Source organism: Eschrichtius robustus, chromosome 1 (genome assembly GCF_028021215.1).
Source record: "Eschrichtius robustus isolate mEscRob2 chromosome 1, mEscRob2.pri, whole genome shotgun sequence".
NCBI classification, from domain to species: domain Eukaryota; kingdom Metazoa; phylum Chordata; class Mammalia; order Artiodactyla; family Eschrichtiidae; genus Eschrichtius; species Eschrichtius robustus.
This window is the reverse complement of record NC_090824.1, coordinates 13,358,868-13,379,355: the sequence shown is the minus strand read 5'-3', so window position 1 is coordinate 13,379,355 and position 20,488 is coordinate 13,358,868. Positions and strand designations below refer to the sequence as shown.

At 40.9% G+C, this 20,488-nt stretch overlaps 1 protein-coding gene across 1 annotated transcript in view; it reads right to left on the bottom strand.

The window, feature by feature from the left end:
• The window catches only part of RPS6KA5 (ribosomal protein S6 kinase A5), a 181,555-nt gene that overhangs the window by 12,086 nt on the left and 148,981 nt on the right, over positions 1-20,488 (bottom strand). Inside the window, exons 8-13 of the mRNA XM_068541532.1 lie at positions 10,887-11,037; positions 7,581-7,742; positions 5,745-5,870; positions 5,231-5,364; positions 4,470-4,563; positions 474-644 (exon numbers count right to left, since the gene is read on the bottom strand). Of these exons, the coding sequence (XP_068397633.1) occupies positions 474-644; positions 4,470-4,563; positions 5,231-5,364; positions 5,745-5,870; positions 7,581-7,742; positions 10,887-11,037 (838 nt within the window). The remainder of the gene's footprint in view (positions 1-473; positions 645-4,469; positions 4,564-5,230; positions 5,365-5,744; positions 5,871-7,580; positions 7,743-10,886; positions 11,038-20,488) is intronic.

The window sequence follows — 20,488 nt, the reverse complement described above, 5'->3', positions numbered from 1 at the left end:
TTAAACAAAGACAATGCTTTATATTTAAAAATTTAGAACAGAACAACATACATTGCTATTCATGAGCTAATCAATTTGATTACAAAAGTGAAAGATAAGCTTTCAAAATACACGGTTAAAACCCCTCTAAAATGGTATACATATAGGAGGGGCATTATTTTCTGCGACAAAAATTTCCATTGCTATTTTTAGTCCACAATTGTTGCATAAAGTATTTCTTCCATAAAAGGCTCTCACACTTACAAATATAACCTCAAGATGATCAGCTGGCAAAAAAGACAAATTTATTTTAGACTGAAATAGAAAAGAAAAAAAAATGCAAGAAACGTGATATTTGCAAGTATCTATTTAGCAGAAAGCCCTGAAAATAAAAAACCAAAACAACCCCCCCCCCAAAAAAGCCCACACGTATCTGGGGGATATTTAATAATGATGCTAGATTGCATTATATGAGAAAACATGTAATTTTATACCTCGGGTTTCAAATCTCTATGTACCACTCCAACATCATGCATATGGCTAACAGCTGAAACGAGCTTCCGCATGATGTAGCTGGCTTCTGTCTCACTGAAGTGTTTCTTTCTCTTAATGCGTTCAAATAGCTCTCCCCCGTTCAGAAGTTCCATCACTAGAAATGTGTGAAGCTAGAAAAGAAAGAAGAATAATATGGAGGGCCTTAATGAAGAGGAGGAGAAGTTAATGAACGTATAAAACATTTCCTGACTATGAACTATAACCGATAAATTTAAATAGTCCCTTGTTAAAATAGTCAACGGTGATCCTTGTATTTTAGAGGAGAGAGTTGAAGGATAATGTGGCTTTTTTAGAGTTCTATTTCGGTAATGGAAAATTTCAAGTACTGCAGTGAAATCTTTGTATATCCTTTCCTTGACTAATTCTTCATTTGAATTCCATTCCAACCCTCTCTATCAAGTGTACATATCTTTCTTCTTAAAGTGTAACCTAGTACAGATAATAATGTGAAATTGGCTGCTTTAAATAATATAGATTACTGATAGAATATGGGCAACTACCCCCAGGAGGCCTGACACACACATTTAATGGCAAATTTACCTTTTAAAAAAGGCACGGTTGGATGATGTCACTTTAAATCTTCTGTTAGGGCTCAACAGATTAGTTTCAGTGTTCCTGTTAATTCCCATGCCAAATACCCATAACTCACTTTGGGCTTTTTTAAAAAATTTTTTTAAATAATTGCTTTTGATCCCAAGGCATTATCTTAATTAAACAGTATTAAAAGTCATGTATTTACTATGTTTTGCATACATTCCCATAAAGAAAATAATGTAGGAGCTACTGAAAAGCAAGGGAATTACATCAGCTCTCCAATGAACACAAATGGTTTAAAAAAGATACAAATCAATATTCAGATTCAAGTGCTATGCCTTATAGCACCAATGTTACTCAACAAACAAAACAAAGTATGCTTTCCTTTGAATTAGCAAAGTCCAGGAAAATTGCTTCATTAAAAAGATGATTATAAATACATTATCCTGCACATAATGAGCAAATTCTAGAAGGTGAATAACCCTTTTATTAAGAGAATTGCTCCCAGGCTATTAGAGACCATGCTAATTTGAGTTTCTACATCAGACAAATTAAGATCAGATCTAAAGGTCTGCTACAAGTATATGCCAGCAAGCTTTAAAAAAATGAGGGGCAAGACCCATAGTGGTTTAAGAGATAGGTTTTAGAGTCAAACCTGCATCTGAATGCCAGTTCTGCTACTTACTTATGACCTTGGGGATGTTACTTTACCTCTATGAACTTTAGCACCCTTACCAATAAAATGTAGGTAACAGTGAAAAAATATATATAGAGTAGCTTGAATAACGGCCTTCCGAAGATGTCCATATCCTAATCCCCAGAACCTATGGATGTTACCTTATACGGTAAAGGGGTTTTTCAGAAGTGATTAAGGATCTTGAGATGGGAAGGGTATCTTAATTATCCACCAGAGTCAACAGTATGAGATGGGACTATGGAAACAAAAGACTGGAATGAAACATGGAAGGGTCACAAGTCAAGAATGTGGGCAGTCTCCAGAGCTAAAAAAGACAGGTAAATAAACTGTCCCTTAGAACCTCCAGAAGGAACCAGTCCTGCTGACACCTTGACTTTACAGCAGTGAGGCTGATTTTGAATATCTGACCTCCAGACCGTAAGATAATCCCTCTGTATTGTTTTAGGTTTGTGGTAATTTGTAACAGCAGCAATAGGAAACTAATAGAGTAGTAAAGCACAAATCATGGTACACAAACTACACTGCTGTACAGTCAAAGGCTGGAGACACACCCTCAATCAATTCCACCCATCAGTTGAAAAGAGGACTATGGTGGATTCGGGCATGATCTAGGCAACTGTGTCACCATCATGGAAAAAACAACCCAAACTGTCAACAACTGTATTAGAATGATAATATATTTATACTGGTATACATAGGATTACATCATGAGATGGTTTCTATTCTATAACTCTTGAATATAAAAATAGCAAATAATAAAGTTAATTTGTCACATAAATAAAATATTAGGGATGTAGTTCCTGAGATCTGACAGTGGCCTGACGGTCAGAGATGGAAAGTCTTTCGGGGGAAGTAGCTAGGGGCACAGCTGCAAAACCGAGGGGTGCGTCGAAGGTCATCCACCAAGCCCTTGATGGATGTGTGGATCGCCTTCAACAGGAGACTGCCTAGGCTCCTTGTAAGCACCCCCAGTGGGCAGGGGACTCTACCTGCACTGTAGTTGAGTGGCCCGGTGAGGTGGAGGCCGCAGAGGAGCAGGGAGGACAGTTCCCCCCGAGTCCTTGCTTCAAAGAGCTTCCTTTCCTGACTATAAGCACCAAGGATGCAAGTAGATGATGTCATTTTTGGGTACTCACTCACCTGATGTGAAAACCAGGCTTTGCGTCTGCCTCCTCTAAGGCAGTAGAACAAAGTAATTAAGTGCTTGTTCTGAGGTTGGGCTGCATGGGTTCAGATTCCAGCAGTACCACTTACAAACTGGGAGACCCGGTTACTTAATTTCTGGGAGCTTGATGATACATGTAGAATGAGTGCTACAATACCTGTACCACGTAACATATGTGAAAATAAATAGCAGCAGTTATTATAGTTATGAAGCTCCTGCTGCTGCCGCCTGGTTTCCCCACCATGTGTCATTCTTGGCCACGGCACTCTGGGAAAGTTCAATGTGGTAGAGAACTGGACCACAGCTCTCCTAGGACGTGGATGTCACGGTACCACACTGGAGAGAGCCCAGAACCGGAAACCAAGTTTTCCTACTAGATTTTCACTGACCTGCTATGTGACCTTGGTTGGACGAGTCTCATGATGCCCTCCCCCCTTTTTTTTTCCTGTGGGAAAATACCCATGACCCTTCTGAACCTCAGTTTCTTCTTTGGTAAAGTTAGGACCAACCACATCCAGGACTGGTTTTAGCTCTTGCGCGCAGCATGCTGTCTTGCGTAAGACTGTGCCATCCCGCCCAGTCCCAGGAGGAAAGATGACTGTAATGGAGAGATTTCTGCAGGGAAGGAGACATGGACCTGACAAAACAGTGTTCCTCCTGTCTCCAAAGTTATATAACCCTGTGTGAGGGTATTGCTGGAAAGTGGGACTGGGGGTAGAAGGCGGGTAGCATGACCTGGCCTGTGGCCTGAGCAGAATCTGTCACCTGGAATAAGAAGATGGAAAGAGGGCTTCCCTGGTGGCGCAGTGGTTGAGAATCTGCCTGCCAATGCAGGGGACACGGGTTTGAGCCCTGGTCTGGGAAGATCCCACATGCCGCGGAGCAACTGGGCCCGTGAGCCACAATTACTGAGCCTGCGCGTCTGGAGCCTGTGCTCCGCAACAAGAGAGGCCGCGATAGTGAGAGGCCCGCACACCGCGACGAAGAGTGGCCCCCGCTTGCCGCAACTGGAGAAAGCCCTTGCACAGAAACGAAGACCCAACACAGCCAAAAATAAATAAATAAAAATTTAAAAATGACTAATACTCTTAAAAAAAAAAAAAGAAAAAAGATGGAAAAAGAGTATCTTTGCCCTCTGCTTCCTATTTGCTCTTTAGTTTAAACTAATGAGGCTTTAGGCTAAGTTCTACTCTTGAAGTTAAAGGATTCAGTTGAAGGCTGAAAATGACTGAGTACTGAGAGGTACGCGGAGATGAAGCTTTGCGGGGTGGTAGCTGAACTGGCAATAAGCACAATGAGCTGGGCTTTAGCCCCCCGTCCTCCTTCCAGGTCCTACACGACCACTACTGAGTGAGAGAAGCAGAAGTGAGAGGAAGCATTGATTTGGGGGTGGGTGAGAGTGTGTGTGGAGTGGCTTCTCACCCTCTCACGTGGCTTGGTCATGTCCCATATCCCTGACTTTGACCCAGCACCAACACAATTGATGAAAAGTAGAACCTTGTATATGAATTAGTATCCACAGAAAAAAAAGTGGACTACCTGATCATGAAAAACTTCATGTAATTTCACGATATTGGGGTGTCCTTCACAGAGTTTCAGGGCTGTTATTTCTTTCTGAGTATTGGCTTCCAACCTGCAAGATGAAACAGTTAGTCTCTTCATCCCTCTTCACCAAGTTTTTGGAAGCATTGCCCCAATCCTAATTTTGTTTTTATTTACAGTATATTCAGAATGTAAGTGTCAAAATATCAGAATGATGCTTCCCTGAAAGTAGTGAGTCATACACCCACCAGAACAAGTAAAGCATTATTCTTGAGAAAAATGATCATTTCTGAGTCAGGAAAGAGCTAATCACATGAAGAAATGGATGCTCTACTTGCCTGACAATTTGGTAATAAGAATATACAATCATGGAGGTAATAATCAGTTACCAAAACAACTAGCTGGCTCTCAAACTACCCATAGGTCACTAAATAATTGCAGAACAAAATATTTCAAATATACAACTAATAGGAATGGCAAAAGCTGCCGAACTCACTAAGCGAGTCTGATTAAATAACACCACCACAAGAAAGTCTTCTCATAATAACCTCAAAAGCATATCATACTATGATTTATGTCTAAAATGGATTACTTTCTCAGAGCTAGAAGTATAATGGATCAACCGATGAGCTGAATGGCTAAAACCTTGGTTAAAAACCTTATAATATACCATTATTTTCCTTTTAAATAAAAATCTTAATTTATAGAATCCATTGACTAGGACGAATACATAAGAGAGACTGCTGGAAATGTGATACCTTTTGCTGATTATTTTGACTGCAAATGCTTGGTTACTTTTTTTGTGTATGCACTTTCGACAGATTGAAAAACTTCCTTCTCCCAGTGGTTTGTCCTTCAGATCTAGGTCATAGTGTTGATAGAATGGAGAGTCCTGACAAGAAACCAACATCATTTCACTTAAGAAAATATTAGTAATACACAGGGATGATAAAATTGTTGAGTAACAGAACATTATTAATGTTAATAAATAGGAGTGGAATACATTTATAATCTCTAAAAATTCATCATTAGCTCATTTCTATCATGTATATCACTTATTTAAAATATGTTACTTTCTATCGTAAGAAAGGAGCTCATTCAAATGGATGTTAATAATTCTCTAGGGCAAATCTTACTATTTCCATTTATTCATTTTTTAAAACTACGTTTTAGTCAAATGGAAAGTCTATTAAATTTACTTGACTTGAGAAAGTCAATTAGTGTTGGTATTTAAACCATGAATATATCATTTAATTAACCACATGGCTACACCTTCATCATTGCACTCCTTGCCACATTCGTCACTCCGGGACGATCGACTCCCATGTGAAACTGAAGAGGGTCTATGACGGCTGCATTACGCTTGAAGAGAATAGAAGGAGCAACAAAGGAATAGCCCTAAAAAAAAAAGAAAGGTAAAAAAATAAGGATTTGCAATTTTCCAGTTTAGCACAGACTAGATTGTAATCATTTTTTTCTTCTTTGACTCCGTGCTTTCACCGCTGAGGGTGTGGGTTCGACCCCTCATCGGGGAACTAAGATCCCGCAAGCCACATGGTGAGGCCAAAAAAATAAAATAAAATAAAATAAAATAAAATAAAATAAAAAGCTCAAATATTTGTTAAGATGAATCTAAAATGCAAGGTTATTTCAAATCAATAGAATAATGCTTTTCAGAAGGAGATCACGCCATCTTCTGGTAGAACTAAACCGATTCAAAATTAAAGGCAGAAAAATACTTCCTTCCTATCCCACCCCCAGTATCTGACTCATAGATATAATTCTTTTGCATTGCTGATAAAAGTTTGCTTATAAACAAACACAACTAACTTCTCAAAAAAGGTACAGTTAAGGAACTAAAAAGTGGTCCAAATGCTACTGGTTTTCAAACTAGATAAATAGCAAGTTTCATTCCAGTCAGTTTCTAATTCAGCAATTATTTGACTCATTATATTTCCTTAGGTTAAATTTAAAATTGAGTTTTAGAAAAGGAGTCAAATCAAACAGCAGAATGATGTGCTGAACCAAAAGTGGTACAGATCTTCCTTGACTTACAATGGAGTTACGTCCTGATAGACCCACCATAAACTGAAAATATCCTAAGTTGAAAATGCATTTAACACACCTAACCTACCAGACGTCACAGCTTAGCCTGGCCTACCTTAAACGTGCTCAGAACACTTACATTAGCCTACAGATGAGTAAAATCATCTAACACAAAGCCTATTTAATAATAAGTGTTGGATAGCTCATGTCATTTACTGACTACTGTACTGAAAGTGAAAAACAATGGTTGTTTGGGTTCCGATTGGTTGTAGGTGTATCAGCTATTTACCCTCGTGATCGAGTGGCTGACTGGGAGCCGGGGCTCACTGCTGCTGCCCAGCATCGTGAGAGGATCGTACTGCACATCACCATCCCGGGAAAGATCAAAACTCTAAGTATGGTTTCCGTGGAATGCGTATCACTTTTGCACCACCATAAAGTCAAAAAATCCTAAGTTGAACCATCGTAAATTGGGGACCATCTGTATAATGATGGATGATTAATCTGTTTAAGCTAGAACATTCACTAATTCGAGGAACATGTTTTTCAACATCTGCTTTGTCCCAGCCAAGTGCTAGCCACTAGTGTCACCTATGTCCAGAGACAGTGTCTGGACAGCCAGATTAAACCAAACTACTGGGATGCTAATGGGAGTCAAAGAAGTGAAGCTATGATGCCATTTAATAGAATATTTTATCTTAAGGCTGAGAAAAGATCCTTTGCTAAGTGTAAAATCCTTTCTAAATCTTTTTTACGAGTTGAGAAACAGTTCTGATTAGTCACTGAAGATAAAGAATCAGATAACACTTTATGAATTAAGGAATATTTTGTATGATTAACAGTAAAGTAGTAGTATATTTTCTATAAAAGAGCTTGAACAGAAGTAAAATTTCAGGTGTAAATTCAACACATATTTATTTGCAATATCTCTGTATTTAATAATTTTGAAGAGATTAGACAGTCCTGTTTTTCAAGATGCCAAAAAGCTTTCACATGGGAAAATTAATCTTTTCTTTCAAAGCATACATGGCCAACAAACACGTGTGGGCTCTTGGAGATTACCTGAAACAGCCTCTCGGAGCTCTGGGGCAGTGCTGCGGGAGAGTAGGTGGGGTCCATTTCTGTGAACTCTTCTGCAAAGTTACTCACATCTAATTCATCTCGGATGACTGGCTTAAAGGGTGCGGGCACTTTTTTGGCAGCTAAATCATCCCAATTTATTTTCTAAAACAGAGAAAGAAAATTGGTACAAAGTAGAAATCAACAAAGTTGAAATATACTTTTGAAAAATAACAAAGATAATGATTTTAATTGAACAACAGAGAGAAGCACAAATTTATTTTTTTTAATATTTATTTTATTTATTTTTGGCTGCGTTGGGTCTTCGTTGCTGTGTGTGGGCTTTCTCTAGTTGCAGCGAGTGGGGACTACTCTGTTGCGGTGCACGGGCTTCTCATTGCGGTGGCTTCTCTTGTTGCGGAGCACGGGCTCTAGGCGTGCGGGCTTCAGTAGTTGTGGCTCGCAGGCTCTAGAGCGCAGGCTCAGTCGTTGTGGCGCACGGGCTTAGTTGCTCTGCGGCATGCGGGGTCTTCCCGGACCAGGGCTCGAATCCGTGTCCCCTGCACTGGCAGGTGGATTCTTAACCACTGCGCCACCAGGGAAGCGCGAGAAGCACATATTTCAAACCAATGATTTTAAAAAATATTTTTTACAAGCAGGAGCACATTTTTTGACCACAGCTTACAGCTCACCAAAGCTGTGACTGAGATGAGACTTTCTCCACCACTGTGGAATCTCGTGCTGGCCACTGGGGGGCACCAGGACACCCTAGTTCACCCTTAGGGATAACAAAAATTATTTTGTCATGAGTCCCGTGAGACAGGCATTAAGCCAAACCAAAACCAAACCACACCTAAACTAAACTATAATAAAGGGCTTTAAAATGGATGTGAATATTAACTCTAAAGGAACATCCCTATTTTTTAGAGGCAATGTTAACTAGCTTTCCTTCTGTACTTGCTTTTCCTCCTGGCCATCTGGACAAATTAGAAAATAAACAAACTCACTCTAATTCATGCATTGGTTTACGTCTATAAATCTAAATGATACTGTGATAGTATGAACTGACGCAACCATTCTTTTCTCATTCAACTGTATTCAAGCTATTCAACATTGACTCTTCTCTCCCCCATGGGATAATCCAGGCCCCCTTTCTACCCATGTCAGTCACTGTCTGATAAACTGCCATGTCTTATATTATTCAAATTCAACCCTCTGTTCCGTTTTCTTTATTCTCCTTCTGCCACGAAAAACAACCTCAGATAATACTTACTGAATTGAATCCCACAGATACCCTATTAATATATTTCTCTTATAATCTAAGATGTCATCCTTGATAGTAAGATACACACTTATTTTATGTACCATTAAGAAAGAAAAAGCATTACCAATTAGAAAAGTAAAATGTTGTCCACTGTAAGCTGCATACTGATTTCAGAGATGGTAAAATGTGAAACTTGCACTTCTTGGTTGGTGACGTTCAGTAAGTATAATCAACTAACATAAAATGTTTTTATTATGCCCTCTTGTGGAGGCAATGGAGGTAAAATCATTAAATTACAGACCTTCAAAGTTTTCAGCTAAAATGGGTTTTTGAGATCATTTAGTTCATCCTCTTTATTTGATCCAGATGGAAATCGAAGCCCGGAAATCAGAACTAACCTTTTCACTTAAACATTTGGGAGGGTCAGTCTCTTGACTTTCTAGTTCGTGTTCTTTCCTAGCGTATGATTACATTACAAGCATATGATTACAAGCGTATGATTTGTGCTTGGCTCTTGTACATACATTAAGAGAAACTTCTAGAGTAAAGGGGTAATTTAAAGAAATATACTGTTAGCAGGAGAACGTTTAGTATGGAGAAAATTGAATGCTCTTACAATCCTCTCCACCTCCACCCCATTTGGGTCTTTACAAGTAGAATTTTGGTCTTTCCTGAAGTGTCCCTGTCATTTAAAAAGTCAAGGCAATTAAATAACCTAAAATTACTATTCTAAGCTATAGAAAGGAGAAATTTCTCTAATATGAAAGCTATTTTGCAATATTCACAAGTACAGGGAACCGTGGAGAAAAAGATCCTACAAAAATATGATTTGGGGTATTTTGCTTGAGTACGTTCTTGAATTTTACCTTATTGTTAATTTTTGAGCCGAACTTCTGAACAAGGTATATGAAATAGTTTGTTCAAATGTTAACCTTTCCAAGCCATATTAATCTATGAAATGCACATGCTGAGAAATTAATTTTATTCTAAAGATACTTCTCACTATGTTACTGAACTTCTGTAAGATGTACAGTAATGATTTTCTAAATGGTTACACCAAGAGACTGAAATAAATGTGCTCTTTTTTGAGTATATAAGTACAGAGAGAGAATTCTTATTCTCAATCACTATTTGTTTTTCTATATTAAAAACACAATAAATAACAACATGAAAGCTTACTCTACAGCAGAGTTTTTTTCTTTGTTTTGGTGTGATATTTTCATTAATTTTGGTGATAATAATGTAAAAGCTCAGCCTGCAAAGTAAAAATAAAACCTTGATGGTCCCTTTTGAGCATAAATATTTAGGTCATGCTTGTTGATACGATGAAATTATTTAAAAGTCATAAGCTCAGAGTTTTAGAAATCGAGGTCATGGTATCCCAAGTTGACCATTTAGATTGAAATAACTAGCCAACTCAGCCTATTTAACTTTTTTTTCAAGTTATCTAAAATTTTGGTAATTTTTTGGACAACACTTAGCGTACTAAGTTGAGCAGACGTGTTGGTGCTCTGCAGAATGGACTTACTAGGCTTTTGCAGAATAAGAAAAGCACTGTTTCAAGTACAAAGAAAATAAATGAATAATTCTCTATATATTATAATACGTAACTGAGAAAGAGGCTGATTTTGAATTTTCTAAGATTTCTTCTGGGAAAAGAAGAGATGAAATCACTATCTAAAAAGTATAACACAGTGGCAGTAATAGCTCATGAACTGAGAAGTAAAAAATATAATAAAAGTCTCCTTAGTCTATATGCCTAAATCTTGAGATCACAAATGGAAATCAATACTCAGAAACTCTAACCAATAAGTATGTAGAAAATCAAATGTTATTATAATCCTCCCCTCTCTCCCTTCATATAGGGAGAAAAAGACCATTTAGGTCCCTACAAGTAGAATTCTGATTCTTCTTAAAGGATCCCTGTCATTTAAAAATTGGGAGAAAATGACTCCGAAACAGCCCAAGTTCACTCATTTCACCAAGAATGCCAAGTACCCGGAAAACAGCAGGGCATATAAGACCATCTGTTCAATACGTTTCACCTGAAAAAAGAGATGTTCTTTGATTTCATCTGCATCACGTGGACCACATCCCAGTCTTTTCTTGGGCTCTTTCATCAAGAGACGCTGAATTAGGTCTTTGGCTACAGCACTCATTTCTTGGGGATACGGAGGCTCGCTTTTTAATATTCTCCTGTAGGCAGACAAAACTTGCTGTTAAAACAACCATAGGATGAAGTTATAGTGACCGTATTCTTCGCAGAAAACAAGTATGGCGCAACACACTCTGAAATCGAACTATATGTGAAAAACGGAGATAAAAATATGAGATACCATGAAATCAAATTTCTCAAACTTAAGCAGAAACAAAAAGCATTGATCATTTTCCAGTATAAGTCAATCCTCATGGGAAACTAACATCCCAAATATTTAATTAGAAAAAAAAAGGCTTGGGGTTGGATTAGATCTCCTATCTATGGACTAGACTCTATGAGTAAAACTTTTACAATGGAAACAACTTTAATAAACTCAGGGAAGAGAATTCAGCACTCAGATTTGGAAGGACAAAAGAAATCCCAACTCTACCTGCCTAGCTTCTCTTGCCCTGTGTGCCAGTGAACATAAGGCGCCTGCGGGAATGGAGAGGGAAGGAAGCCCCAGAAAGGGAGAGTCAGAACCCGTTGGATGTGGCTCAACTCTTGATACCAGAGCTGGGGGCTCTTCATGGGATGAAAGCATCTGCTTATTTATCTGCGACGCTAAAACAGACTGGCAAGCCTTAGAAGGCAAGTGGTGCTCAAAGATGGAGTAAACGCTACTATTTATTACAGAAAGTAAAAAAATTAAGATGATCAGGTTTCTTGATGAAATATTTTAAATTATTCTAAGGTCACAGATGAAATTGATCCAATCCAAATGTACCTTTGCCCCTCTTAAAAGCCAGAGCAATAGTTTAATGAGAAAGAAATAATGGAAGGGGCTGATGGAAATTAAGAAGCTTAACATAGTACACATGGAGATAAACAGTTTCTCAATTATTTGGTTTGCAAAAAGATCCCCTGTTGTGCATGAAAATAGTAATAACTGTTGTGGGACAAAAAATAGATAACAAATTAATAAGAGATAGTACAGTGCAGTTAAGAACAGGAATTTGGAGCCTTTTGGGATCAAGTTCAAGCACTGGCTCTGCCGCTTATTGGCTGTGTGACCTTAAAATAGTTAATTAAATTGCCTCTATACCACAGTTTCCTCAACCGCTTTCTCAACCGCAGTACCTGCCTAAAATGGGTATTATGCCTCTTAAATGAGCGCAGACGTGATGTACAGTGCTTGGCACCGCCCCTGAAATGCAGCAAACGCTTGATCAATATGAGCTACTCGCTGTCCTGCTCCCTCATTTAAGGCAACCACAAGGAAAACAGACAGACAGCCTGGAGCAAGGAGCACTGAGCATCAGGGAAATGACGGTGGGATGGTAACTTCTGACTGAACATTCCAGCAGTGTTGTTCATTTCAAAGCGAATTCTACTTCTAGCACTCCATCCTGGGAGCCTAAGAAAATGCTGAAAGAACAAGCAAAAAAAAAAAAAAAAAAAAAAAGCAGCAGAACCCTCTTTTCTTTCTGATTCTTTAGTGTTTTCCCATGGCTCACTGCCCGTCAGGGTTGCAGCATTAGAGAGAATCCTCTCCTGACATAAGGTGTGGGCGCCCTGTTTCTCAGGGAAAAGCAAGCATAGCCTGTTCCATTTCTCCATCTTTAATGTCCTTTCTGCAGGCAAGGGTTTCTTGTGTAAAAGGACCAGGCTCTAGATTCACTGCTGCTGAACCATGTGTAGAAAGAAGCACTTTGGCTGACTTCATCTGAGGGTACCGACTCTGTACTGTTACTCTTACACCTAAGTCAGCGACGTTTACTGGCAGTCTGCTCCGTACCAAGCACTGGGGGAAGAAATGGTCAGTCTTGTTGACTGCGGTGGGTTCGTGGAGAAGGAGGGCCAGCGAGAGAGCCATGAGCACCTGAAGAGAGGCACGGCCCCACCGTAATGCCCAGACTGGAAGCAGGCACAGGAGACCCCGTGCACACGTCAGGGCAGTAGTCTGGACACACAAACAACAGCATCGGTGTGCCACCGAGGTGTGCGTCAGGTCCACATGCAAGGGAACGAGAGGTTCAGATTCGGGTGAGGCACGGATCAGATCGGGAAGAAACTGAGTAGAAATCTACAGGAATTCCTGCTGAAAACAGTGCTGATGAGGGAACACGCAGAACAAACAGCGATGGCCCCAAACCCTCCCCTTTCCTGAGTGAGAATAATAGGGCCAGAGCAGCGGGAGCAGACCCGCACAGAGCATGCTCAACACCCACCCGACGTAGAGGAGTGACAGCAGGAGCCTTGCTGGAGACTCACGGAAGGGCCACTGCTGTTGTCATATAGGCAGAGTGAGACAGGGTTTCCTTAGCGATGTGGAGAGGCTCTGAAGCCCAGGAAGAGGACCAGAAACTGGGGATGGGGTGGTAAGGAGACAGTAGGCTCAACCCTTTCCTCCACGGGAAGATGATCCCGGATTTACCTTCTTCTTATACTGTTTCCTTGAAACGCACCGGCTCAAGATGGATGTGAAGCGTCAGGTGTGCGGTCATTCTGATGTTACCCCTGAGAAGTGAACCGCGCCTGGCCAGACAGGTGTGAACAGGCACGTAGGTCCTGGGGGTCGTCTTGTCCAGGACTATTTAAAACATATTCACGAGCCTCTGTGTGTTCTCTCTTATTCCCAAGGGTGTCCTTGTGGGGGCTTGGAAGCTGTGTTCGTGGGAGTTAGAAGACAGAGTTCCTGCTCTGAGTTTCCTCTGCTGGGTGGTCCATGCCCGCCCACTAGGTCCCATCACTAATGGCTGAGCGTGTCCCTTCTGGTCTGGGAAGTCAGGCCTAGGTGGTTGGAAGGACCTCTGATGAGATGTGTTTGATGTTGTCATGCAGATACACTATGCTTCCTGACCTGTATCCTTCCAGAAAGCTAAGTAAAACTGGTGCCAGATTCCAGCCTATTGTGCCCTGTGAGTATGTCAGTCTGAGGGCCAGCCCACCGTGGCTGTGCAGGGTGGGCGCTGAGAAATGCAGGTGCAGGTGGAGGGTTTCTGTGGGATGCTCACTTGTAACAATACCAGGGCATCTTGCAACAAGGGCTGGGAGACATTTCTTGGGTGTTGCTGCCACTTTACCTCTTCCAATGTGCTTGATTTCTGAACTGGTAATAACCCAGAGCTATTTTTTCTTGCTTCCAAATGAATCTTAGAGCCCTCTGTAAAATCAGAACAAGCTCTGAATTAACATATCACGTTGACACTTCACGTGTATATTATCATTCGATCCATACAAAAATCCTATCAAAAAGCTATTATTATCCCTGTCTTACAGATGAGGAAAGATTCCTTTCAAAAAAAGGCAAGAAATATACATATGAATTAAAATTTCAACCAGATATTTTAGAACCTGGATAATACTAATATTTATTTGCAAGAATTAGTGATAACACAGCTTAGAAAATTTTGAAAAAGAAAATAACTGGGGAGAATTTGCCTAACTACATAGTAAAATGTATTATAAAACAAAACTGTGAAAGTGAAGTGGTAGTAAAATAAATTAACAGCCATATTAAGTGAATAGAAGAGACAACTTGAAAAATAACCAGGCATATACAAAAACTTTTTAAAAAGTTGTTTTTAAAAAGTGACCAGCCAACATAGGAAAGACCGCATTGTTTGACAAATGTGTTGGGTAAACCAGCTATGTGGGAAAGAAACAAACAAGGCAAGACCCTTGCCTTATACCGTAAGCCCAAATAAACTCTGAATGGATTGAGGAATTACATGTAAAATGCAAAATGAAATAAAATTAAAATCTATAATAATATATAAATGAATATAAAATTTCTTCCTATTCATGGATGGAAGTTTCTGAAAACCCCTGTGGTAAAAGAAATGCACAACTGATTAGCTTAAGAATTTATGGAGTAAAGGGTGAGGACATCAAGATTAAAATTAAACCTATGACGGAGAGAGAGGTAGGTAGATACAAAATAAGCAAGGATGGTAAAATATTCACGGTAGAATCACGGCAGTGAGTATGTAGGTGTCCACCGTGACAAATATTTGCAACTTTTCATAATAAAATGTGGCGGAAAGAGTGAACCTATGAAACTTGGCACATGTGTTTGGTATGTTCACTAAAACATAACAACAAAGAACTGTCCCAATAAAAAGTTATCAGTGACCTTTAGGACAGTGGTTTATGCTCACCTCATCCCTCCACATCACCCACCCACATCACCTACATCCTACAAAATTGCCGTTTCCCCGACTCTTTAACCTTTTCCTTCATTTTTCTTCACGGAATTTATAGACTATTATGTATTTATTTGTCTATTATTTATCTCTCCCAACTAAAATATAAGCTCAGTGGGAGTAGGGATTCTTTATTTTTTTTTTTAAAAAAAAAAAAGCAGTCTTGTTCACTGCTTTATTCCCTGGGGCCTAGAACACTGCTTCAGCCTAGAGCAAGTCCTCAACAAATATTTACAAAATCAATAATTGTTCTCCATTTACTATATGAGGAGCTTTTCTCCTCAGTTTCCATAGATGCCTGCAGATAATTTTTCACTTTTTTGCAGATAGCAAAAGATGAGTTGATTATTTCTATTTGTCCTCCATTTATAAGTTCACAATCTTCCCCATTTCATTGTGGACTCTCACTGCCTGGTTCCCCAGTGGTCCCCAAATCACAGAATCACATACGTGCCTGCCTGAGTTAGAACGATTTTTCACTGAACTACTGACTCTTGATTTTTGTGCAACACAAGGGGGATAGTAAAGCATATCATGGTGTTATGTACTCAGTGGTATACTACACAGCCATTACAAAAGTATGTTTATAAAGAGTTTGTAATTAGAGACTGCTTATAAATTTACACAAAAACTGCAAAATATGAAGTTAACTTCTAGTATGAGCACAACATTATTCAGGTGAAGAAGACTAACGGGAAATAGTAGCAGTGTTCATCTCTGGGTGTTATTACTGCTGTTTTCCTCCTATGCACGCTTTAAAATATAGTGAACATTACTTTTAAGAATAGGAATGCTAAAATGAACTTCATTTACAAGATCACGGACCCGCTGAGAGCACTGCCCAGACCGGAGAGGACTCCAGGGAGTCTGCAGGACCCTGTGCGTGTTTCCCCACCGTCTGAAAGGCATTTCCTTCTACCCTCCGCCTTTGCAAACCTCATCGGCGCTCTCAGCCCAGCCCATGCTGTCTCTCCATCAGGAGGGCGTCCCTGACGCTCTCAAGCCCCAAGGGACTGTGCCACCTCCCAAACCCAAGGGACTGTTCCGCCTCCGTACTTCCACAGCATTCATCTTACCACTCAAACATTTGTCAACACTCCCTCTTATGATGAATTGTCATCTATTTATTCCATATCTTCCCAAACAGTATGTAAGTTTTCTTAGGGCAAGAACTGTGTGCTTCTATTTGTCTTCCTCCTAGGAGTTAAAAATCACTCAACAAATAACTCAAGTGATTAATGAAATCAATCCCCCTGTTGTCTCTGGACCAGTCCTTCCCAATCCTTTACCTGAAATAAGCATCTGCCTCACCAGCAAACAGCCACACGGAACCAAGTGTTACCCAGGAAAGAGCATGAAGCAACTTTTCAGTCACTCTGCACTTGACCCCAGCCCCACCTCCCTGGAGCTCTGAGTCTTCAGGTAACTGAGGCTTAGCTTCCTTGTCTGTAGGACAGCACATGCTGCTACCTCATTTTCAGCATTGTAAGGATTCAAGGCCATGACGTGGGTGACTCTGGGCACAGAGGTTGGCACACAGGGGGGCCCTCAGCCTGGCTACTCCACAGGAGCGCCCCTTCTCTGAGCCACGAGACTGGCTGCCCAGAGAGGACGGTCCCATGCGGTCACTTCCCTCTGCATGTCACTGAGCTCTTTCTCGATCCAGATCCACCTAACCTGTGCTTCCTGAGGCCACATCCACTGGGTGATTAAGAATAATGAGATGAGATTCTTTGGCTGGTACCCTTGCTGGCTTTTGCGGAATGTGCGACTCCACTCAAAGTCTCATCCAGTAATTCCTGGGAGTCCCCAGGGCATGTCTTCTGTGAGCTATGAATACTCCTCTTCACTCTCTCCTAAAGCATCTCGTTTTGTCTTTCACCCAGTTCCCCAACAAGGCCTCCGACCCCCACTGCCTGAGAAGCCACCCGACGGCTCCCATTCCTGCTGCTGCTTCTGGAGCCGAAGGGAGAAAATACCTGTTTCTCATGAGGTTAGAGGAACCAAAGATGTGTGCGTGATCTTGTAAAGATTTGGGCTAAATTCCTTTTCTTTTCAACTTATAGCATCTTCTCCCTAAAAGTGACAGATGAAACCTAGAATTGTCCTTCCTCGCTAAATGGCTAAGGCCTTTGTGAACCCAGCTGGTCTGCCTGGGCTCCTCTCCCTTCGACTCTGGCACAGTTAGATTACTGATGGGTCTACTAGACCGGCTTATCAGATGTGCCTGAACGCGTCTTAATCTCAGAGGTGGGCCCGGCTTAGGCTAAAGCTGGGATCCCATTTCACTCACCAGGGCTTTACCGGCAGACCTCTTCCCAGGCCCTCACCGGCAGACCTCTTCCCAGGCCCTCCTCCTTACTACACTCTTTTCTGTGCCCCAGACGATGCTCTCCAAGTCGGTACTTCTCCACCCACTCCATTATCTGTGTTAGAGTGCCCTTCCTAACAGGGCAAGATGACAGGGTTAGGAGAGAGCCTTGGGGGTTCCTGCGGACCAAGTGGCTGCATGTGGCGACAAACTAAGGCCGTGTTGGGGGTCAAGAGCTGAGTGGAACACACGGAATTTCAAAGAGATTGAAATGGAAAGGAGCCCAGGCAGAAAGCAAGAGCCAGAGTACGGAGCCAAGATGCTCATCCAAAAGGATGGGGCCCTCCCGGGAGGCCTGCAGAACCACGGCACGTAAGGAACAGCAGATCACACCACAGACCAAAATAAATGGCGGATTTGTGAATGCAGGGGCTAACTCTTCTTTCCACGGCCTTTTCCAGTAGCTGTGAGGCTGACCTTTGAGGCTCCAGGTGGATGGGAGCAGTGGAGAACCGGCTGGGGTGGAAATCAGAGGTGGCAGTGAAGCAGGAGGTGGAGGGGAAGCTCAGGAAATGGCAACCACTCTGACGGCGTCTCTGAGGGGCCCTCTCCACGGCGGGAATGATCAGCCCTATGTTTTATGAAGGGCTCCAAACCCTCTCCCTACCCAGGGAGTGCTTCAGAGGCAAATTAGTAATTCAGTACCATTTGGCCCTCCCCGCTACGTGTTATGCAAGGGAAGCAGGAGTGAAAAGATCGGAAGGATGCTAAGAGGGAAGATGGAAAGCTGAGGATTATGGTGCCAAGCGAAGGGTCATTTTCACCCTGCTCCTCTCCCATCACTGGACTCCGGTCTGAAGCTGCTGTAATTGCATCCTGTTAAATAACAGGTAGAGGAATAGCTCTTGTGACAAACATTAATAGATTTGGGGTAACGAGTCAAAAAACACCTGGGAAATATAGATACTGCTATTGGATACAAAAATACCTAGAGAGAAGAAAAGAAAAAAACAAATTGCATATGGGGAATTAAGAAGGCTTTATAAAATATGCTGACAAAAAAATTTCATCATAAAGACATAAGAAGAATATGAAAGCCAAGGAAAAAAATAAATTTGATCTCTTCTTAGCGTTAAGAAATAATGATACTTGTTGTTATTCTATATGTAACTCTGAAAGCAAGACATCAATAAACAGAAAATGTAAAATGATACAAATGGGCTAATTCAATATGTTACTGAATAATTAACATGGATAAAACAGAAAAATACAACAGAATTACTGTTTTTTGATTTTGCATTTAGAAGACTAAATTAGCACATCACACAAAATCAATGTTTTAAAATAATTACTTAAAGAGATACACTCGTTGCGAGGACAAATAAATTCTTACCTAAACCAGGGGTCGGCAAACTTTTTTGTAAAAGGCCCATGGTAGGCAGATTTCTAAGATGCCCATGATCACTGTCTCCTTGTATTCACAGCCTCGTGTTGCCTGGACCTAGTGACTTTCTTATAACCAATATTATTCAGCAAAGATGAGAGAATGCCACTTTCATGATTAGGTTACAAAACATTCCATCTTCCTAGCAGACTCTCTCTATTGCCTTCCCAGCTTGCATGCTTTGATGAAGAAGCTGCCATGTTGGAAAGGCCCACACAGCAAGGAAGTGAGGGTGGTCTTCAGCCAACAGCCAGCAAGGAACTGAGGCTCTCAGTCCAACAACCCAGAGGAACTGAATCCTGCCAACAACCACATGCACTTGGAAGCAGATCCTTTCCCAGTTGATCCTTGAGATACTGAAAGCCCAGCCAACACCTTGATTGCAGCCTGTGAGTGACCTTGAAGTGGAGGACTTAGCTAAGCTGTGCCCAGATTCCTGATCTACAGAAATGCTGAGATAATAAATGTATGTTGTCTTAGGCCACTAAGTTTTGAGCTCATTTGTTACTGAGCAATGGATAATGGGTAACTAATACAAGGCCAGACAATACATTCTTCAGGCTTTGGAAGCTATATGGTCTCTGGGGCAACTATTCAATGCTGCTGCTGCAGCATGAAAGCAGCCAGACATGATACGTAAATGGATGAGTACTCTGTGTTCTAATAAAACTTAACTGATGGGCACCGAAATTTAAATTTCATCTAATTTTCACGTCACAAAATATTGATCACCTTTTGAGTTTTTCAACCACTTAAGAATGTAAAAACCATTCTTAGCTCACAGGCTACACACAAACAGGCAGCAGGATGGAGTTGGCCTGCAGGCCATAGTTTGCCAACCCCCTACCTAAACAACACCTACAGCTCTGTTTAAACCATTATTCTTATAACACTTAGAGCTGAATTTATATAACATTATGCTTAGGATAGCACTATGAAACACATTAGTAAAGTATACTTTATTGATGGATAATGAAATACCAAATAAACATCTCTTGGCAAGTATTTTGTAAATTTCCAAGGCAGAGAAAGTGAGACAGAAACAGCCCTGCCGGAGATGATGGAGGAGCTGCAATCAGAACCTCTACGTCCTGATGCCCAGGTGAGGGTAAATCTAATTATCCTGGTTTACACAGCCCCAGGCAAGGAAAAGCTTCCTTCTTGAAGGGGAGGCAGAAGAACTGCTAGCAATACCAGTGGCTGAGAGGACACCTTCCTGTGTGGCAGTAACGCATACCCTGAAAGAGGAAGCTCTACACAGAGGCAGTAAAAGCTGGTGGGAAACATACGTGTATGAAAAGCACATGCTACATACATGAAATAAAAATAAGAAACAGATTCACAGAAAAGCTAAAGAGCTGTCACTCAAATCTATAATGTTGACAATGTGATGTTTGTTCAGAATGGTACCGAGGAATGACGAATCTAGAAATCATTTCACATGAACAGTTAAGAGAACTAGAAAGGTTTACCCTAGATAAAACTATCTTCAGACACCTAAAGCAATGTCTGGAAGAAACCACAGAACTACTCTGTTCTTTAGAGGA